This window comes from Brachyistius frenatus, unplaced genomic scaffold, assembly GCF_029030835.1.
Source record: "Brachyistius frenatus isolate BFR_SWC_R1_liver_20210118 unplaced genomic scaffold, ASM2903083v1 Contig_85, whole genome shotgun sequence".
Taxonomy (NCBI): Eukaryota; Metazoa; Chordata; class Actinopteri; family Embiotocidae; genus Brachyistius; species Brachyistius frenatus.
Genome location: NW_027210684.1, coordinates 420,558 through 437,780, shown reverse-complemented (window position 1 = coordinate 437,780; position 17,223 = coordinate 420,558). Strand labels below are relative to the sequence as shown.

The window sequence follows — 17,223 nt, the reverse complement described above, 5'->3', positions numbered from 1 at the left end:
TTTACTGGTCCATATCACAGTGTTGAGCTGTCATATAATGTGGTTTGGAAACCATTAAAGTATGTCACTCTTTATTATTACCTTTAAATATCAAATAATGACTTCTGTATTCTGTCTATTTATTTATGGATTAATCCATTAATATGAAATCAAATTCATGTTTTGTTTTATTGTACAATTTAATCAATGAAAACCTTCAGTACTGTTTCTGTTTTTGTGATGCCTGTGGTCCTCCATAAATGATCAAATTAATGATAACAATAATAGAAACAACTATTGCTGTTAATATTATTACTATAGAATTTAGAAAATTAATTTACAATTTAGAAAACATGTATTGAATCTTAGCTTTTCATATCGGTGCTGATTGTGTTATTGAAGGTTGAATTAAGCCATTAAATATTAGAATGCACACACACACACACACACACACACACACACACACACACACACACACACACACACACACACACACACACACACACACACACACACACACACAGAGGCCCACTTCTGCATCGAGCGAAGCTTTGTGGATGACCGTATATCTTGTGAGCGGATTAATGCAGCCTAAAGGTGGAGAAAATATTGTGAAGGTTCACGGCGGACGGGAGTTTAATCCCGTGAGCTGTCCGGGAGACACGGTGTGTGTGTGTGTTTGTGTGTGTTTGTGTGTGTGTGTGTGTGTGTGTGTGTGTGTGTGGGGGGGGGGTGGACATGCCGAAGTCTCTGCTCTCCGATCTGCCGCTTCTCGGGAGGAATTGACAACACTTTCTGGAACTACCGGTTGAAGGGGGCGCAGGACCCCACGAGCCCGTTCAGTGAAGATCATTTCATGGAAATATTGAGACAGAGCTCATCCTCAGGGAACAGAAATGCTGCACAAACTTCTGCTGCCCATCGGTAAGTCTCCACTGAACATGTTTCATAACGTAGACGACTTGTAGATGCACGTGATGTTGTGATTGTTCTGCTGTGTTTCTCTGTAGGCTGTAACTGTTCTAATTAGGTTAGGAGACTTTTTCCTTTCCCTTCGGAAGTTTAAACAGCTGTCTGACCAACAACATGACCTTTATTCTTTTGTTCCTCAGCTTTAGCAGCAAGCCTCATGTCACCTGAGCTCTCTGGTGCCACAGCCACTAAAACAAAAACTCAAGGTAGTGTCCTGTCACATCCTGATACACTGTTGAGCATTCAAATAAAATCAAAAATAAAAAATCTCTGGTAGTACAGTACATACACAACACTGATGTAAAAACAATCCAAAAAGGGGTTGTTTACATATTAATGATGCATGATTTCTGAGGAAAATCCCCCCCAAAATAGATAAATGGATTCATTTGACCAAGAAAAAGTTAATAGGAAGCCGTTTTGATTCTCATATAATTAAATCTTTAACAAAGCAGAAATTCCTGTGATGTGTATCTGAACTTGTTAAATAGGCCTGCATGGGTGGGTTTTACTTGTTGTAAATTGAGCTCTGGGAAACTTTTTGACATTTTATAGACTTATATGACTGATTGATTATTTGATAAAACTTGTGGAAATAATTACTAGTGACATCACCAGTTCATGATTATATGTCTAATGAGTGTGAGTATACAATATCTCATTCACAGTGATATTAGATTCCTTCAGTCAAATGGGCAAAGTGGGTTTATTTATTTGGGTAGATCGGAGTGTTAACTTTCTAATAAGCAATCATGATCAAGAAATACAGCCAATAATTTGTCTTTCTGCAAGGACTTTATTGGACAATGAAAAATAATCTTTGTGTTGGTCTTGTAATGTGTCATAAAGTGTGCTGCATGGGTGGGTTTTACATTCTGAAAGAGACAAAAAGGCAAAGTATGTGTGCAATTTCACAATTACAATAAGAAGCTTATCAATCTGTGATGATAACAAGTCTGTTATTTTAATGGTTTAGATTTTCTGTCAGTTTCCAATAAAAAAAAAAAAAGGTAAAGATAACATCACATAAATGTAAATCTACTGTCCCCAATGTGCAGTAAAATTCAATGGATTAAAAAAAATCATTTATATCTTAAATTCAATTTTGAGATTTTTAAAAGCAAGAAATACAAATATATGCTGTAGTTATGGTAAATTGTGTCTCATATTTGTGTCTGTCTGCCTGTTTCCAGTGAAGAACAACTCAGGTGTGACCCCAGCAGGGCAGTGTGGGACCTGGGTAAAGGAGCCCGATGGAGGCTATTTCACCTCACCCAACTACCCTGAGAAGTACCCACCTGAGAGGGAATGCATTTACATTATAGAAGGTGAGACTTCATCTTTTTAGCCACAGTCACTGTCCACCCCTCCTGCTTTGAATGTAGACTCCACTTGACCTCTTGTCATGCTGCAGCCTCTCCTCGACAGTGTATCGACTTGTTCTTCGATGAGAAGTACTCCATTGAGCCCTCCTGGGAGTGTAAGTTCGACCACATTGAAGTCCGCGATGGTCCCTTTAGCTTCTCGACCATCATCGGTCGCTACTGCGGGCAGGAAAGCCCCTCATACGTCCGCTCCAGTGGGAGGTACCTGTACATCAAGTTTGTGGCGGATGGTGAACTGGAGGCCATCGGTTTCTCTGCCCGGTATAACTTCACGAAAGGTAAGCGATGGAAGTAAAGACCAAGTTCTTTCTTGATGATACAGAGTTAAATGTAAGCCAACACACTTGTTAGAATGAGGAGAGCTGTGTTTTTGAGCCTGTCTTTAAAGCTGCACTAATAAATATTTCTCTATTAGAAATGGAGCAAATGACTTTGACATAAATCAAGGTTGCTCCTAGTGACAAACCTTAAAAAGATCCAACCCAGGAATCACACCAAGATGTTTGTGTGCATAGGCATTAAAAACAAAGTGCTTTAGGTTTTAGGCATCAATAACCATGTGGTTAGATTTAAGAATCTTTGAATTTTGGTTGGATATAGGCATCGGAACCACTCAGTTAACGTTAAAAGATCATGGTGTGGGTAAAAAAAAGGCATTTTACACGAGTAATGTCATGTATGTCACGCAAGTTGCTTAACGTTTGCTACGTCAATTAAATATGTTACTTTATGTAAGTAGCTTACTTACATTGTTTAAAAAAATCCCTACTGACTTAAGCCTTCTCAAAGACTTGACATCTGGTCTCCTGGCAACCACCTCAACCTCCTCCATATGAGGACTTTATCACTCTCTGTATTTTGACACAAGAACTGCTGAATGGGCTGTTTCCCCACACAAAGTAAAACATGACACTGACATTGCAACCTCTAGTTGACTGACGGCTGTATTACATGCTTTGGCGTGATACCGAGCTAAGCTATCACTTGACTGCACTATTCTTCAGTTTTAGGGAGAATTTGAGCATCTTTCAGCTCATTGTTTTGGTTTTTCGATTTGGTTTAGTCTCACTAATCTTTCCAGGAGCTGAATGCTACTTTATTTTAGTGAAAAAAAAATTGAAATATTCCCTGCATGTTACCTACCCAGCATCAAATTTCAAAGTTAACAAAATTACCAGCTGGCTGGAGAGTATAATGGAGCGTTAAGTAGAAAAGAACCAGGTATACTAAAACAGAGCAGAAGTTTGGGTGCTTTTCAGGCTTATAGTCATCTGGTGGCCAAAAAAAAGACTTCAAATGAATGATGATGCTGCCACCTTCTGTTTGCTGGATGTTTAGATATGCAAATGTATGCTAACATGCCAAAGATTTTAATCAATGCTGCTTTAAATCTGTAACCAAAAAGCTCAGTTACTGATTGGTAATATTGTGTCCTAAGTATTTATACTCTGTAAATTTGAAGTCTTTTTTTTGCATAAGAATTCTTGTGTTTAAGTCCACTAATAATCAGCTGAAATTCCATTTTCTCTTAATAGATTTATTTATATAATTAAGAATAATGAATGAATACTTAAAAATTCCTTTTTCTTTTATATATTTGAATTGGTGTAAAAAGGATCTTAGCACCACACTTAAAAGGCTAGTTTCATTCAAAACAAGATGAAGTGCTGAATTTGCCATCAGCACAGCGGATGACAAAACCATTGGATCTTTAAGTTGTAGCATATTGCACTGACCCGATGGTGAAAAATGATAGTTGACAGCCTTTCTAAGTTTTCAATCAATGTTCCACATACTGTACATATACATCAGGTATATGTATCAATGCTATATTGGAAGGGTAGCAAATTATAACACCTACCTATTGATTTCATTACTTTTAACAGGTAGTTAAATGAATACCCAACAAAACAGTGTAACCATGAAATAGCATTTATTGGCTGTTGAATTGTAATGGATTAGTTTTAGCCAGGTGTACCTAATAATTTGCATACATACTACAGGGCTTTATAGCTAAAGAGCCACAATGGTGGTGTGAGTTTCATTTGCTTCATCGGTAAATAAGGACGCTAAGTCAACTTCTCACTAAATACCCTACCTTGACCTCAGGGTCAGTTGAGAGTGTGGAAACAAAACAAAACAAAACAAAACAAAAACAAAAAAACAGACCCATTTTTCTGGGAAGTTCTGTTATATTATTGTTCTTACATCATACCAGCTGCAGCTCTGTCTGGCTGATTGGGGTGGTCAGAGGTGGGGGGAGGAAAACATGTTACAAGTATTACCACTGCTCTAAGCCTCTGCTTCCTTTCCTTGGCACTCTCTCCCAATCCACCTCCCTTGCTGCTTTGACATTGTTGCCTGCCACATACCAAAGCTGGAGCCCACTTAAAATCTCCCTGTCTTTTTCGGTCACAAAGGAACACATTCACAGTGCACTCTTGTATTCCCAGGGCCATGATGTCATTTACACTTATGATATCACGATGAGATCAGTCCTATTGAAATACTTTATAATCCTTAAATTGCATTAAAAAATGCAGGGGAAAAAAAATAAGAAAAAAGTTGTATGTTCCAACTTTAATCATGGTCTGGTTGCATGCTGTTGGGAATGTGCTCTCATTTCTATTTGTAGCGCAGGCACACCAGCTGCAGCTGGTAAGAGAAGAACACTCGCATGCACAAACACACACAGAGGCACTTGTTCCATCAGTCCCTCACACACAAGAGTTAATGAAAGCTTGTCTTCAGGGGAATACAGCTTGTCAGCGCTGAGCCGCAGTAGCAGCTTAAGGGAGTCTGAGGCGGAGGCTTTATTAACAGCAGATTTTATAGGCCACCTACACTGACGGGGGGCAATGACTAATCTGCATCCCTCTGTCCATCTATCCATCCAGCCATCGTTATTTTCTTCTTTCCTTCTTTCTTCACAGGATTCAATCTTGGTGGGTTATTCTTTTTATTCCACAGGGGATTGTTCCAGTTTTAGTCTTCTGAGTCCATCATAGGCTGCCAGAGGACTGAGGTCATTTGCCAAATGTGTATTTCATGGCTCAGTGCTGTTTTTCTGAAAATATCAGACATAACTTCCGCATTATTCCACAATACTTTTCAGTTAGGTCATCTTACCTTCCAGTGTTAACAACTCATTCAGATAAGTTAAGATTTGTGGGATCACTTTTTATAAACAGATGCCTAACATGAACTGTTCCTTTAAAAACATACTTTTTACATCTGAAGCTGTTTACATCAAGTATAATAAATCCTTAATGCTAAATGTTATTCACCTGTCTGATTCTGCCAATCAAGGGTGGTAGGAGAGAATAAATTCACCCACAAACCTTCTCTCATGGAATTTAAAGTCAATCAATTTGTTCTAAAGATCATTATGGTGTCATTAGCTAAATTCACTCTTAATTACTCTTGTGGTGGTCCCTCTGGAAACTATAATTAATTAGATATGAAGCAATCTCCAGTCGTCTCATCCACATATGGTCACTTCGGCCCTAAAACAACAGCAGTAACGGTGTCAACGGTCAAACTTTCAGACTCGAGGCAACACAACAAAAATTCACCAACCAATGAGATGCTGAGTTTCCACTTGCAAGAATAACATGATGCTAACACTGCTTACACTTTAGCAGAGAATCTATTTTTTATTCATATTATCTCTAATTAATGCTGGAATTTGTTTGTGTGCAAATAATTAAGCAAAACTTAAAGTTGCTCTGTGGATTTATTTTTTATTTTTTATTATACCGTTACAATACGTATTATCTCTTTTTCTTGTTGCTTTAGTAGTGCGATCATACATCAGTGTTTTAAAAGCTCTAAAAGTCAACCGTCTGCATCCTACTCATCATCGAACGTCAAACAGACACAGTCAGTGACGAGCTGGTGAACATAATGGATCATTTAAAGGCTAAATATTCAGATATTCTTCTCAGTGTAGAGCAAACCAGGTGTATCAGGTGGACACAAACATTACTACAAATGAACAAGCAAGTTATCCATGTATTAGCCATGTCCATTTTGGGGTTACAGCCTGTTTCCACTGCACCAAAGTCACCAAAATCATCTGTTACTACTAGTGTAAAGACATATTCATACATAGTCAATCTTCAAAAGTACACATTCATACACAAAATATTGTTTTTGAGGAAGTAGAACATCAAGAAAACTATTTTTTTTTTAAATAAAGAATAGTGTGTAGGGAATTCTGGGGAATGATTGTAAATTCATGAGCCATGTAAATGTAGTCGTGATGACTTCCTATTGTGGTAACAGTCAGGACTCAGGACAGTGTGGGTATACACTTCTTATTCCGTATACAGCATGTGTATCTGAACCTTTGCGGGTGAGGAATCTGGTGACTGATGTTACCAGCATAATGTGCAGTTTAAATATAAATATATAAATTATTCAGTCTCACATTATTAATCTGAGGGCACTTCTGTCCGACTCCACCATGTGGGTATGACCGGGATGTGTGGTGCAGCTGACTAAAGCAGTAGGATTCATTTGCTACCTGTTTGTGCATTGTAATCACAAACAACTATTTTTTTAAATTAAAAAACCCCACACATAATGTGATTAAAACATGAGGATTAAGTAACGAGGGAGATTTAAGAAAGTACGGAGCGTTTCCCTTCACTTCAGCATATTATTTCCACAGAATCTCCGAGACAGATTTCTTGCCAAGAACACGTAAAAAGGAAATCATTTACATTACAGTGTTATGTGCAGATTTGTGTTAAATGGCGGCACGTCTGCTTCTGGCAACACCTCGGATTTGTCTCCGTCAGATAGGTGCAAGTGGACAATAACACTGTCATTGGTTATTTATCATACCAATAATATCTGACAGATAACTAAATCGCTAAATTGGTATCTTTTGTAATACACATAACTGTTCTTCTGTGTTCCATACATAAACTGAACAATGTGAGAGGAAGATTTTACATAAAGCATCCTATATCCCTCCTTTATCTCATCATTACACTTTTTCTCTCGTATTGGGCACAAAGCTGAGAATGCATTTTCACATCACACACACACACACACACACACACACACACACACACACACACACACACACACACACACACACACACACACACACACACACACACACACACACACACACACACACACACACACACACACAGGACTGGATGTGAATAATCTGGCCAAGCCTGGAGCAGAATTAAGGAAGAAACATGAAAGGATTAATAAGAGTCCTTGTTGATTTGAGCCTCAGTCGAGTTCATCACCTGCTCTTCTGACATCACAATCAAACTCCACTGTTCTGCATTACCCAGACATGAAAAATAATTTAAAATGCAAGAAATGAAATCAACCTTATTTAAAAAGTCCCCTTTTTCCACTCGACACTGTTTCCTTCTTTGAACCCACAGGAGCATTGTTGTTTTCATATCTTACAGTGTTTAGTGTTTCTGACTTCCATGTGTTTTTTCACATAACATCAAACTAGTTGTGTCCGAGAGAAAAGTACAAATATTCACCAGGTTGTGATTGCTGCCGCAGTCTAATCTGTCCCGAACTAAGCTGCTATATCAGGATTTATAATCCCGCCAGCAAGAAGATTCATCAGCACAAAGGTTTAGAATACAATATCTGTTCCCTTTGAGAGGCTGAGTGTGTTTTTCTTTTCAGATGAAGGACATCAGGATTTCAGGGTGATTTAAATGAGGGCAGAGGGAATGTGCTTGCACATAGATTATGTAAACTTTGGCCAGCTGTTTATTTTTTATTTTGTTTTGCAATATATCTTTAATATTGTTATTTTCAGTCTGTTGTGCTTGTTTATTTTTACTTTGCACTCAACCCAAAAGTCTGGGCTCAGAGATTTTATTTTAATCTCCACCCCTTTCCTTTCATAGTGGTGAATATTGTGAACACACATTTCATTTTCTTAAGAAAATATATTCCTGCATTTTCTTCCTCCTAAACTGTATTTTGTCACGATAAACAAAAGTGTATCGAGCATATTAAATGCATCATCTGTCCATTTTTCACCAGTGTTTGCACATTAAACACTTCTCTGAACTTTAAAACTCACAAACGGTTGTTGTCTTCTGCTTTTAGATCCTGAGTTTAAAGAGCTCGGGGATCTGCCAGCTTTACCATGTGAGTATTTAACTTGTGTCATCATGACACAACATGATATTCAGTTTTCTGCACTGAGCAGTAAAATATATGTTTATGCTGCAGAAAGAACATACTTTCCAAAGAAAACTGCTGTTTATTACCAATTGGCTTTTATTATAAAGCTGAGATTTTGGAACACCGTGACTTTGCAGAAAATGGTCCAACAGGGCAACAAGCATGAACGATCTGATGAGCCTACAGCTTGTAAACAAGCTGAGAGTGCACCTGCAAAGTTGACATTAGGGCAGTAGGTCAAAAATTACACAAGATGTCAACTGTAATGGTTGTTTTTAACAAACAGGTTGGGTGGTAATTTTACAATTCTCTTTGGTTTCCTTTTCGATGGTTGATGCCCCGTTTGACTTGTTTTGAATGATCCTACTGTGTTCAGAAAACGACTTGACTGGAGTGCCATCAAAACTGAAGGCCAGACATACAAACTTAAAACAGATGCTGTAGTAAACTGTACATAAATGTAAGTGAACTCCCTCCACTCAGAAAGGTGTTTTTGGTCAGTGCTACTTCTCCCGCAGAATGATGTGTTGAGTTTGACTTTTGAAGTCTGTTTTCAGATTCTTCTGGTGAAAGTAGGACGTTCCTCTAAGCTCACCTAAAGCCTGAGGAGAAGTGAACGCCTGCAGACATGATTTGTGACTGCTTGAAATCCAGTCTTGGTCAAATAAGCAATTTACTGTGATGTGGAAGTCTGCATTGTACATAGCCGTTATACTTTTGAAATAACAACATTTGTTTATTCATAGGCTCTGGATTTTTCCGTGATGGATGAGGCATAGATGCTACTTTTAATGAGATAATCAAACGTTTGTTTTTTGGGAAAGAAATTGTCGGACACAAAAGTTATCATTCAAAGCAGTCTTTTTGTAAACCTTCAGACATACTTGCAGGGGATCTTAAGGAACTGGCTCAATCCAGCATGCTAAATCTTAAGTGTAAGAATAGACACCAATGACAAGAAAACAGAACAACCTTGTTTAGCTGTGGTGTGTACCTTTAACTACAAAGTGGCAGGTACACACCACTGTTACACACAATTACAAAGTCATGGTTTCAGTACCAGCATTAGCTTAACTGTCACACAAAATTGTTGCTCTCCACAGTTTGTGACTTTGAGCTGAGTGGTCCAGAAGGCTTTGTAGAGTCGCTGCAGATCACCACGGAGGGCCGGGCGGAGCAGACTGATGCTGTGGACTGCAGGTGGTACATCAAAGCGCCACCAAGATCTCGGGTATGTATACTGTATTTCATCTCTTTTTGAAAGCATATAGAAAATCCTGCGATCATCACAGATTCTGGTAGCAGACAGGTCTCATTAGGTTATTTGACAGTGATTTGTGGTAGTTCATCCTGTGTCTGGATAAACTGTTTACACACTGTATTGTGTGGTTTTATTCACCAGCAGAAATGTACACTTACACAGTTCAGGATGTTTGTTTTTGTCACTCGTTGTTTATGTCGGTTATGTTTTTCTTCCTTTTTGTTTGATTTGTTTGAAACATTTTTGACCCATTGTTTGGACTGAAGTTGTTTAACATATTTGAATACTTCTGGCAATCATCACAGATTAAATTGATTAAATTCCATTAAAATAGCTTGGACAAACACAACCTAGCTACGGAAACTTACATCTGGATGGATGGATGGATGGATGGATGGATGGATGGATGGATGGATGGATGGATGGATGGATGGATGGATGGATGGATGGATGGATGGATGCCACCGGAGGTTACTCAGTTGTTTTATTAGCAATTTGGGTGGACGGACACTTTAAGTAACCTATAAACTGTGACAACTTGCCTGTCGGAAGTAAAAGTGCAGAATGCAATGTCTGACATTACATACATTAGGTCCTGACCAGTTCTGTCTCTGTCAGAGATTGATCAGAGATCCTACTTTTCACAAAATAGTTTTATCAAAGAAAACGTTATCTTCCTTTTCTGGGCAAGTAGCGTTTGTTGAGACAGTAAGTTGTAGTAGATGTCACGCTCTACCTGTTATACCTGTAGTTTATACTGTTATTTAAACAAAAATGTCAGCCATCAATGCTTTTGATAAATCATACTTGGAAAACAGTGAACTTGTCTTTAAACAGTGTCGATGTTAAACTTTATAAAGTATTCCTACTGTTTTATAGGTTCTACTTGTTATAGACACATTTGTCTATCTTTGTCTTAAGTAAGTGAGAAAATCCGTAGTGAGAAAAACAGTTTGTTGGATGAGCCAACATGTGATTAAACCCTGGTCCATTCACCGCACCATGTCTCCGTTCATCCCCTCCACAGATCTACATGCGTTTTCTGGAGTATGAGATGCACAACTCAAACGAGTGCAAGCGCAACTTTGTCGCCATCTACGACGGCAGCAGCTCAGTTGAGCACCTGAAGAACAAGTTCTGCTCCACGGTGGCCAACGATGTGATGCTGGTGTCCTCTGTGGGCGTTGTGAGACTGTGGGCTGACGAGGGGAGCAGGAAGAGCAGATTCAGGATCCTCTTCACAACCTTCCATGAGCGTGAGTCAATCTCTCTGCGTGACATACTGTAGATTAATGTTTACATCAAGGAAAATCAGGAAATACTATTTCTTGTGTGAAAAGGTAAAGATGTTCATCAGATCAAACTGGCTTTGGTAATTGGTAATTGCGGTAGTTTTGTTTTATTATATCAAGAATTTTGAGAGCACATTTCCCCTTTTGGATTAAACCATTTCAAAATTGAAGATCAAAAAACTAACATCAATATTTTATATTATAACAATTAATTGAACGACTATTACCACCTGATTTTGTAATGTCTCTCACCTTTACAAAGCTTTTCGGCCACTATGATCAGAAAATAACTTAATGGCTTGGACTGGTGGTATTTTACAAAACAAACAACAAAACAACAAAATATTCAAACGCATTAAATTACAGGATGAAAAACAGCAAATAGAGCCATTAAAATCCATTTCTACAATGAAAAGAGTTGAAAGCGGAAAGGGTTTTGTTTTGTTCAATATAAAGCTGCATGTCTCCTGCCTGGTTTTTTTCTTCTTTTTTTTTTTAGCTCCGTGTGAAAGAGACACATTTTTTTGCCACAGCAACATGTGCATCAACAACACGCTGGTCTGCAACGGCATCCAGAACTGTGTTTACCCCTGGGACGAGAATCACTGCAAAGGTGTGCTGAGAAACTCCAACCACCAGCTTCATGCTGTATTCACAACACATGGCTGTGACTTTTTTTTTTCTCTTCTGTGGTCTCCTTATCTAGAGAAGAGGAAAGCTAGTATCCTGGATTCGCTGGATAACACTAACCTCACTATCATTGGCGTAACCTGTAGTCTCGTTGTCCTCCTGCTTGTCATCTCTTCCATCATCCAGGTGAAACAGCCTCGCAAGAAATACATCATCCGCCGGTGAGAGCTTTAAAAATTACTTTGGAAATAATATCACATTACAAAATTAATTATTATTGGCAAGGCACTCAAGACAAAAAGACAGGCTTAAAGCTGCAGTAATTAATGTTTCCTTTAAAAAGTTGTTACTGTCACGGTGATGCGTAATGTAAAAGCGGCCACTAACAGTAATGACACCGTCCCCCCATTTATAGTTTTTTAGCCTCTTTTAGCTCATTGCTTTGGTTTTCGGGTTCACCAGCTCATCATCCTCTTTTCCAGTGTGCACTGACAGCAGACACAAAATAACTGGCGAACCTAGCAGTGCATATTTCAAATATTTCAAAATGTAATCATAGGAGTTTTTAAAACCAAGCCACCCAACCCGGTATCACGTCAAAGGGTGTAATATATCCATCAGTCCATTGGAGGGTAGCGTCTCAATGTCGTGGTTTTGCCTACACATAAAAGGCAACATGGTTATAGGTTTAAGGCGGAAGGACATTAGCTGAGTTATGTACCAGAACTACAGCAGTAGAATTAAATGAGTCAGGATGCTCATGAATAAATGTTAATGAAGTGACAAAATGACTTGTTTAGGGATTTTAAAGGATTCTGGTTCGATACACATAATGGTTGTTTTGCGGCAATGAAATGCTGCTGACCTCCAGCCCTGATGAGAAGAACACATTCCGAAATGTCAGTAAAAGGGTTTGTCAGATTAGAAATATTAATGTGTGAAACACAGGCCTTCGTGTTCAAACATAAGATGAATATATGTCGACATGAATACATTTATCTGTCATACTGTTTTTTTCATCTGCATTTGGATTTGTACCTATTCATCAGTGTCCTGACACCAAGTTTAAAATCAGTTTGAGAACTACTACCAGCTTTTTTGTTGTGTTTTCCTGAACATTTCCTACTTTACTGTATGTGGTGATGTCTATGGGTGTACTCTCCTCCTCTCTGCATCCACAGAGATGACTTTGACCCCACCCTCCTCCACCCGGGCTTAGAGCCTCCTCACTATGAGCTCTGCACTCTGCGCCCGTCCGGTGACCAGACCGATGCCGCCATGCCCGAGGACTTTGAGAAGTTCCACAAGCTTCGGCGCTCCGAAAGCAAATGCATCCGCGACCACCACTGTGGCTCCCAGCAGGGGAGCGTGCACGGCAGTGTCCACGGTAGCCGTAGCAACCTGAGCATTCGGGACGCCACCATTGCCCCGGACAGTGGGGCTCTCGTGCCCCCGCTGCCACCAATAATGGTGAGCCAGCAGTCGCCACGCCTCTCTCACCACACCACACCAACAAGTCGGCGGAGCATCCTGGTGATGAAGCACAGCTACTCTCAGGACGGGGCGGAGGGGTACGGGGCAGAGGAGGAGGAGGATGATTTGATGATGGATGGTGGTCCCACCACCAGCCAGCACCACATGTACCACCATCACATCCACCATGGCCCGTCTGGGCTGGACCACGCTGTCCATCGCACACTTTCTAATGACTTCTAATTCAAGGCCACATACAAATAAAGAAAATGGTTCTGTACTCAAAATCCAAATGAGGCTGCCGGTAAATTGATGGCAGGGATAAAGATAGACAGATGTAAGTTGGAAAATTTAAATTTGATAAAAAAGTAGTAGAACTCAACCTAGGTCTTTGTCTACTGAGGCGAAAAACGTCAAGTTTTAAATTAGTAGTGCTGATTATTGCAGCTCTTCATAGAGGGTTTCTTTGTCTCATATATTCTAAATGAAATCCAAGTGTACTACAGCTGTGAAACACACACTAATGATGATATTTTTTATTCCCGCAAGCCAAAAAGTTTAGGAGCTGTTTTTAATACTACACTACAATGGCAATGTAATGATGTTGTGCCAGAGTGGCGATGAAGTAAACTATAATACTTGATAGGATTGGATTAAAGACAGATTTACTGTATATGCAGATACTGAGATAAATATAAACCATTCTACTGGATTAAAGTTCCCTTTTTCCTTCTTTGTTCCTTGTTTAATTTCAGGTTTCAACTCGGGGGTAGAATATTTCTGATGTATGAGTACATCATGTTTGAAGTCATTTTATGAATGAATGATTGTAGTGTTTCCTTTATGTTTGGACCTTATTGTACCACCAAAGCAAGAGAACATGTGTTTGGTAAATGATCGACGTCATCTATATTTTAAATGTAATTCATGCCAGATTGTGGCTGATTTCTGTGTATTTATTTAATTAAATATTGTCCCTGTACTTTGAATGTCCCTGAGGCGTTGTCATTTAATGTGTGTATTTAGCAGTATATTCACTGAAGTTGATTTGTATTGACTTGTGCTGTCGAGCACCTACCAGGGTAGACGGCAATAAATATGATAACGACAGGGAACATTTTTTGATCTCAGACCATTTCGATAATGAAACGGGTTTAGTTAATAGAATTGAGTTTTTTTTCTGCCAATCTTCCTCTCCACACTCCAGTCCAGTAGGTGGCGGTGATGCACCTTGAAGCCCGTCTGCCAACCGCAAAAAAACACCGACTAGGAAATGTAGGCAGCGAGGAACCATCGTTGGCTTATCTTTGACATCCACCCGGCTTGATAACAGTGTTGCACAGGTCATGTTGCAGAATGCATGGAGGTTGGAGGAACTGGACCGCCGCTATTTCTCTTGCTGAGTGTTTTTTTTGCTGATGATCATTTCTTTGACGCTTGTGACCGAGCACGGCGAGCGCTTTGCGGTTTTGTTTGAGTACTACTGAATTGTACTCGTGACAACCTAAACCTCGGGAAACTGCTGGCTGTCATTGGTGGAGTGAAGCTCGCGTCATGTCACAAGAGGAGCTCTTCCTGGACCCGGGAGCGGGTTCCGGGGACGGTCAGGGGAGGACGAGCGGAGGTCGCCTCGGCCTCGTCGTCACCGGTGTGTTGGGCGGCTCGCTGCTCGCCCTGAACGCGGTGGCGGCTCCGTTCGTCGCTCCGGCGCTGAGAACAATCTGCCTCCCGTTTGTTCCGGCGACCTCAGCTCAGGTGGACAACGTGCTGAAGGTGCTGCGGGCCAGATCGGGGAGGCTGGTGGACATCGGGAGCGGAGATGGGAGGATAGTACGTGTTGGTCGGCCCCGCTGATCCTGGATATACTGGGGAGGGAGGACATTTCTACGCATACTGTGATGACACAATTTTACCATCAATTCTTTGCTGACTTGACATCTCACCTCCGAGTTAAAGCATACACTTTCCAGTTTGAGTATTATTATAAATCAATGTAATCCTCACACGTCTTAAGAAGCACCACTTTCAGTGACACTATGAGTCCTGACAGGACAAAGCTTTTCAGCAGTGACCGATCCATCGTGTTGTCGACAGGTTCCTGCTCCACAAATAACACAACTACTTCCAGATGATCTTTACATCCTGCTGCTTTGTAATTCTGTGTATTTCTCTGCTTCCTCCGTCCCGTCGCAGGTGATCGCAGCAGCCAAACGTGGCTTTCAGGCAGCCGGCTTCGAGCTGAACCCGTGGCTGGTGTGTTACTCTCGCTACAAGGCGTGGAGAGAGGGAGTCCACCGCTCCACCTCCTTCCACATCTCTGACCTGTGGAAGGTCAGTGCCACCTGATGGATCCAGTGTAGTGTGTATACAGCATGTTCTGGACAGAGCCCTCTTCTTTCAGACGTCTCGGTGGAAAGAAAAAAAAAACAATTTTACAAACAAGGTGTCTCTTCACAATGTCAGTCCTAATGTTTGTGATTCTTTTGCTAGGTCAGTTTTGCTCAGTACTCCAATGTTGTCATTTTTGGAGTCCCTCAAATGGTGAGTTCTGCTATTGCTCACAATTTTAATGAACGTCACAATGATGTCAATTCCATAGAATATAATGCGTAACCATGTGTGCCGATTAAAATATGCAGAGTCCCCGAGGGGTCCCCGGCAATAAATAAGTTTGCATTCTCTCGTAATACTTTTCTTCTCCCGTTCCTTCTGAGCCATATATCTGTTTCTGCTCAGCTACTCCCAGCATCCCAACATGAATCACTTCCTTTAATGTTACTATGAATCAGGCATCACGTACATGTGTTCAATTTACAGTTGTATTAATGGTGAAAGGAACCTTAAATAAACTCTTTGGTCAATGTCTCTTCAGAAGAAAGCAGTACAGTAATCTGCAAGATGCCGCTGGTTTCATCTGGAGCCAGTTTCTCTACTCATTTTTTTAATTTTTTTTTATCACCTCTCAATACTTGCACGTCATCAGCTCCATCACAGACTGTAGCTCTAATTATGATTTCAGTTTAGGCCGTATTTGAGTTGTTATAAGCAGGGTTAAGATATTCGTTTTTAATAGTTGTTACACTTATTGTCATAGAAACCCTGCAGATTCAAATAGTAACAGCTGGACGTACCCATACCACCACAGACTGAACCAAAGCGGCAGAACGAAGTCTAAACAATAACCGTGTCCTGCCACAGCTTCACCCGTCACAGCAGGCAGAGCGGCTACAGCTGGATACTGTCTGATCTGTCAGGCTGTCTTTTAAAATGAACAGGCACCACATTTATCAGGGAAGTGTCGAAGCGTCTCTCCTTCCCGTAGTATCTATAGTGTTTCCTTTCACTGGACCAACGCACCAACATTTTATATAGACCAGAGCAGCTAAACATGTGAGCACGTAGCTCCGAAGGGATGGAAGAAGTAGGGCAAAAGGCAAAAAACATCTTATCATGACCCCTTGGGGCTCCTTAGAAATCACTAAAACTGTCAAATGAATTATTTCTACCATAATGAATTAGTTCTGATACAAAGTATCCTGACGTCCTTGATTGTTGCTTTGAACTTTTCCAAAAGTGTTTGTTTTCCTGTTGTAATTGCTGCTCGGTGTCTGCAGATGGACCAGCTGGAGCTGAAGTTGGCCAGCGAGCTGCCGAGCACGGCCAAGGTGGTGGCCTGTCGCTTCCCATTCCCAACCTGGGTCCCTGAACACACCGCCGGGGAGGGCATAGACACAGTATGGGTGTACGATGCCAAGACATTTAAATCACACCTGCAACGTGGGATGATAAGTAAAACAACAACAGGACAGCGGGACTCACACACGTAGCGTGTAAACACGCAGATCTTGCTGTTAAATTGCCACTGCAATCTGGGATGGAGTGTTTCTTTTGAGACCCGACAGTAAACCCCGAATCAGGTGTCTTCACGTTTGTGTATGTACGAATAAAAATCCACATGTACGTGTTGAAGCATGTTTCTTTGATTTGAGCGCCATCTGGTGGCGGGAATATTCCTCGGTCACGTGCTGGTGCTCCCACTACGTCC

At 40.5% G+C, this 17,223-nt stretch overlaps 2 protein-coding genes across 3 annotated transcripts; both read left to right on the top strand.

Moving 5' to 3' along the window:
- The first annotated feature begins 764 nt into the window (after positions 1 to 764).
- Positions 765 to 14,167, top strand: LOC138627471 (neuropilin and tolloid-like protein 1). The gene is made up of 10 exons (XM_069709813.1): positions 765 to 903; positions 1,092 to 1,157; positions 2,145 to 2,279; positions 2,366 to 2,614; positions 8,445 to 8,486; positions 9,626 to 9,753; positions 10,811 to 11,039; positions 11,575 to 11,688; positions 11,782 to 11,926; positions 12,887 to 14,167. Exons 1-10 carry the CDS (start codon positions 876 to 878, stop codon positions 13,419 to 13,421), a joined length of 1,671 nt encoding a protein of 556 aa, XP_069565914.1. The 5' UTR covers positions 765 to 875; the 3' UTR covers positions 13,422 to 14,167.
- Positions 14,168 to 14,450: 283 nt separating this feature from the next.
- Positions 14,451 to 17,088, top strand: atpsckmt (fATP synthase c subunit lysine N-methyltransferase). 2 transcript variants are annotated; one of them, XM_069709782.1, is made up of 4 exons: positions 14,451 to 14,933; positions 15,372 to 15,509; positions 15,669 to 15,719; positions 16,793 to 17,088. In XM_069709782.1, the coding sequence occupies exons 1-4, from the start codon at positions 14,733 to 14,735 to the stop codon at positions 17,003 to 17,005; spliced, it is 603 nt and encodes a 200-aa protein (XP_069565883.1). In that variant the 5' UTR covers positions 14,451 to 14,732; the 3' UTR covers positions 17,006 to 17,088. The 2 variants fall into 2 exon arrangements, with proteins under 2 accessions (XP_069565883.1, XP_069565882.1); XM_069709781.1 differs by having other exon boundaries at positions 14,454 to 15,008.
- The last annotated feature ends 135 nt before the right edge of the window (positions 17,089 to 17,223 follow it).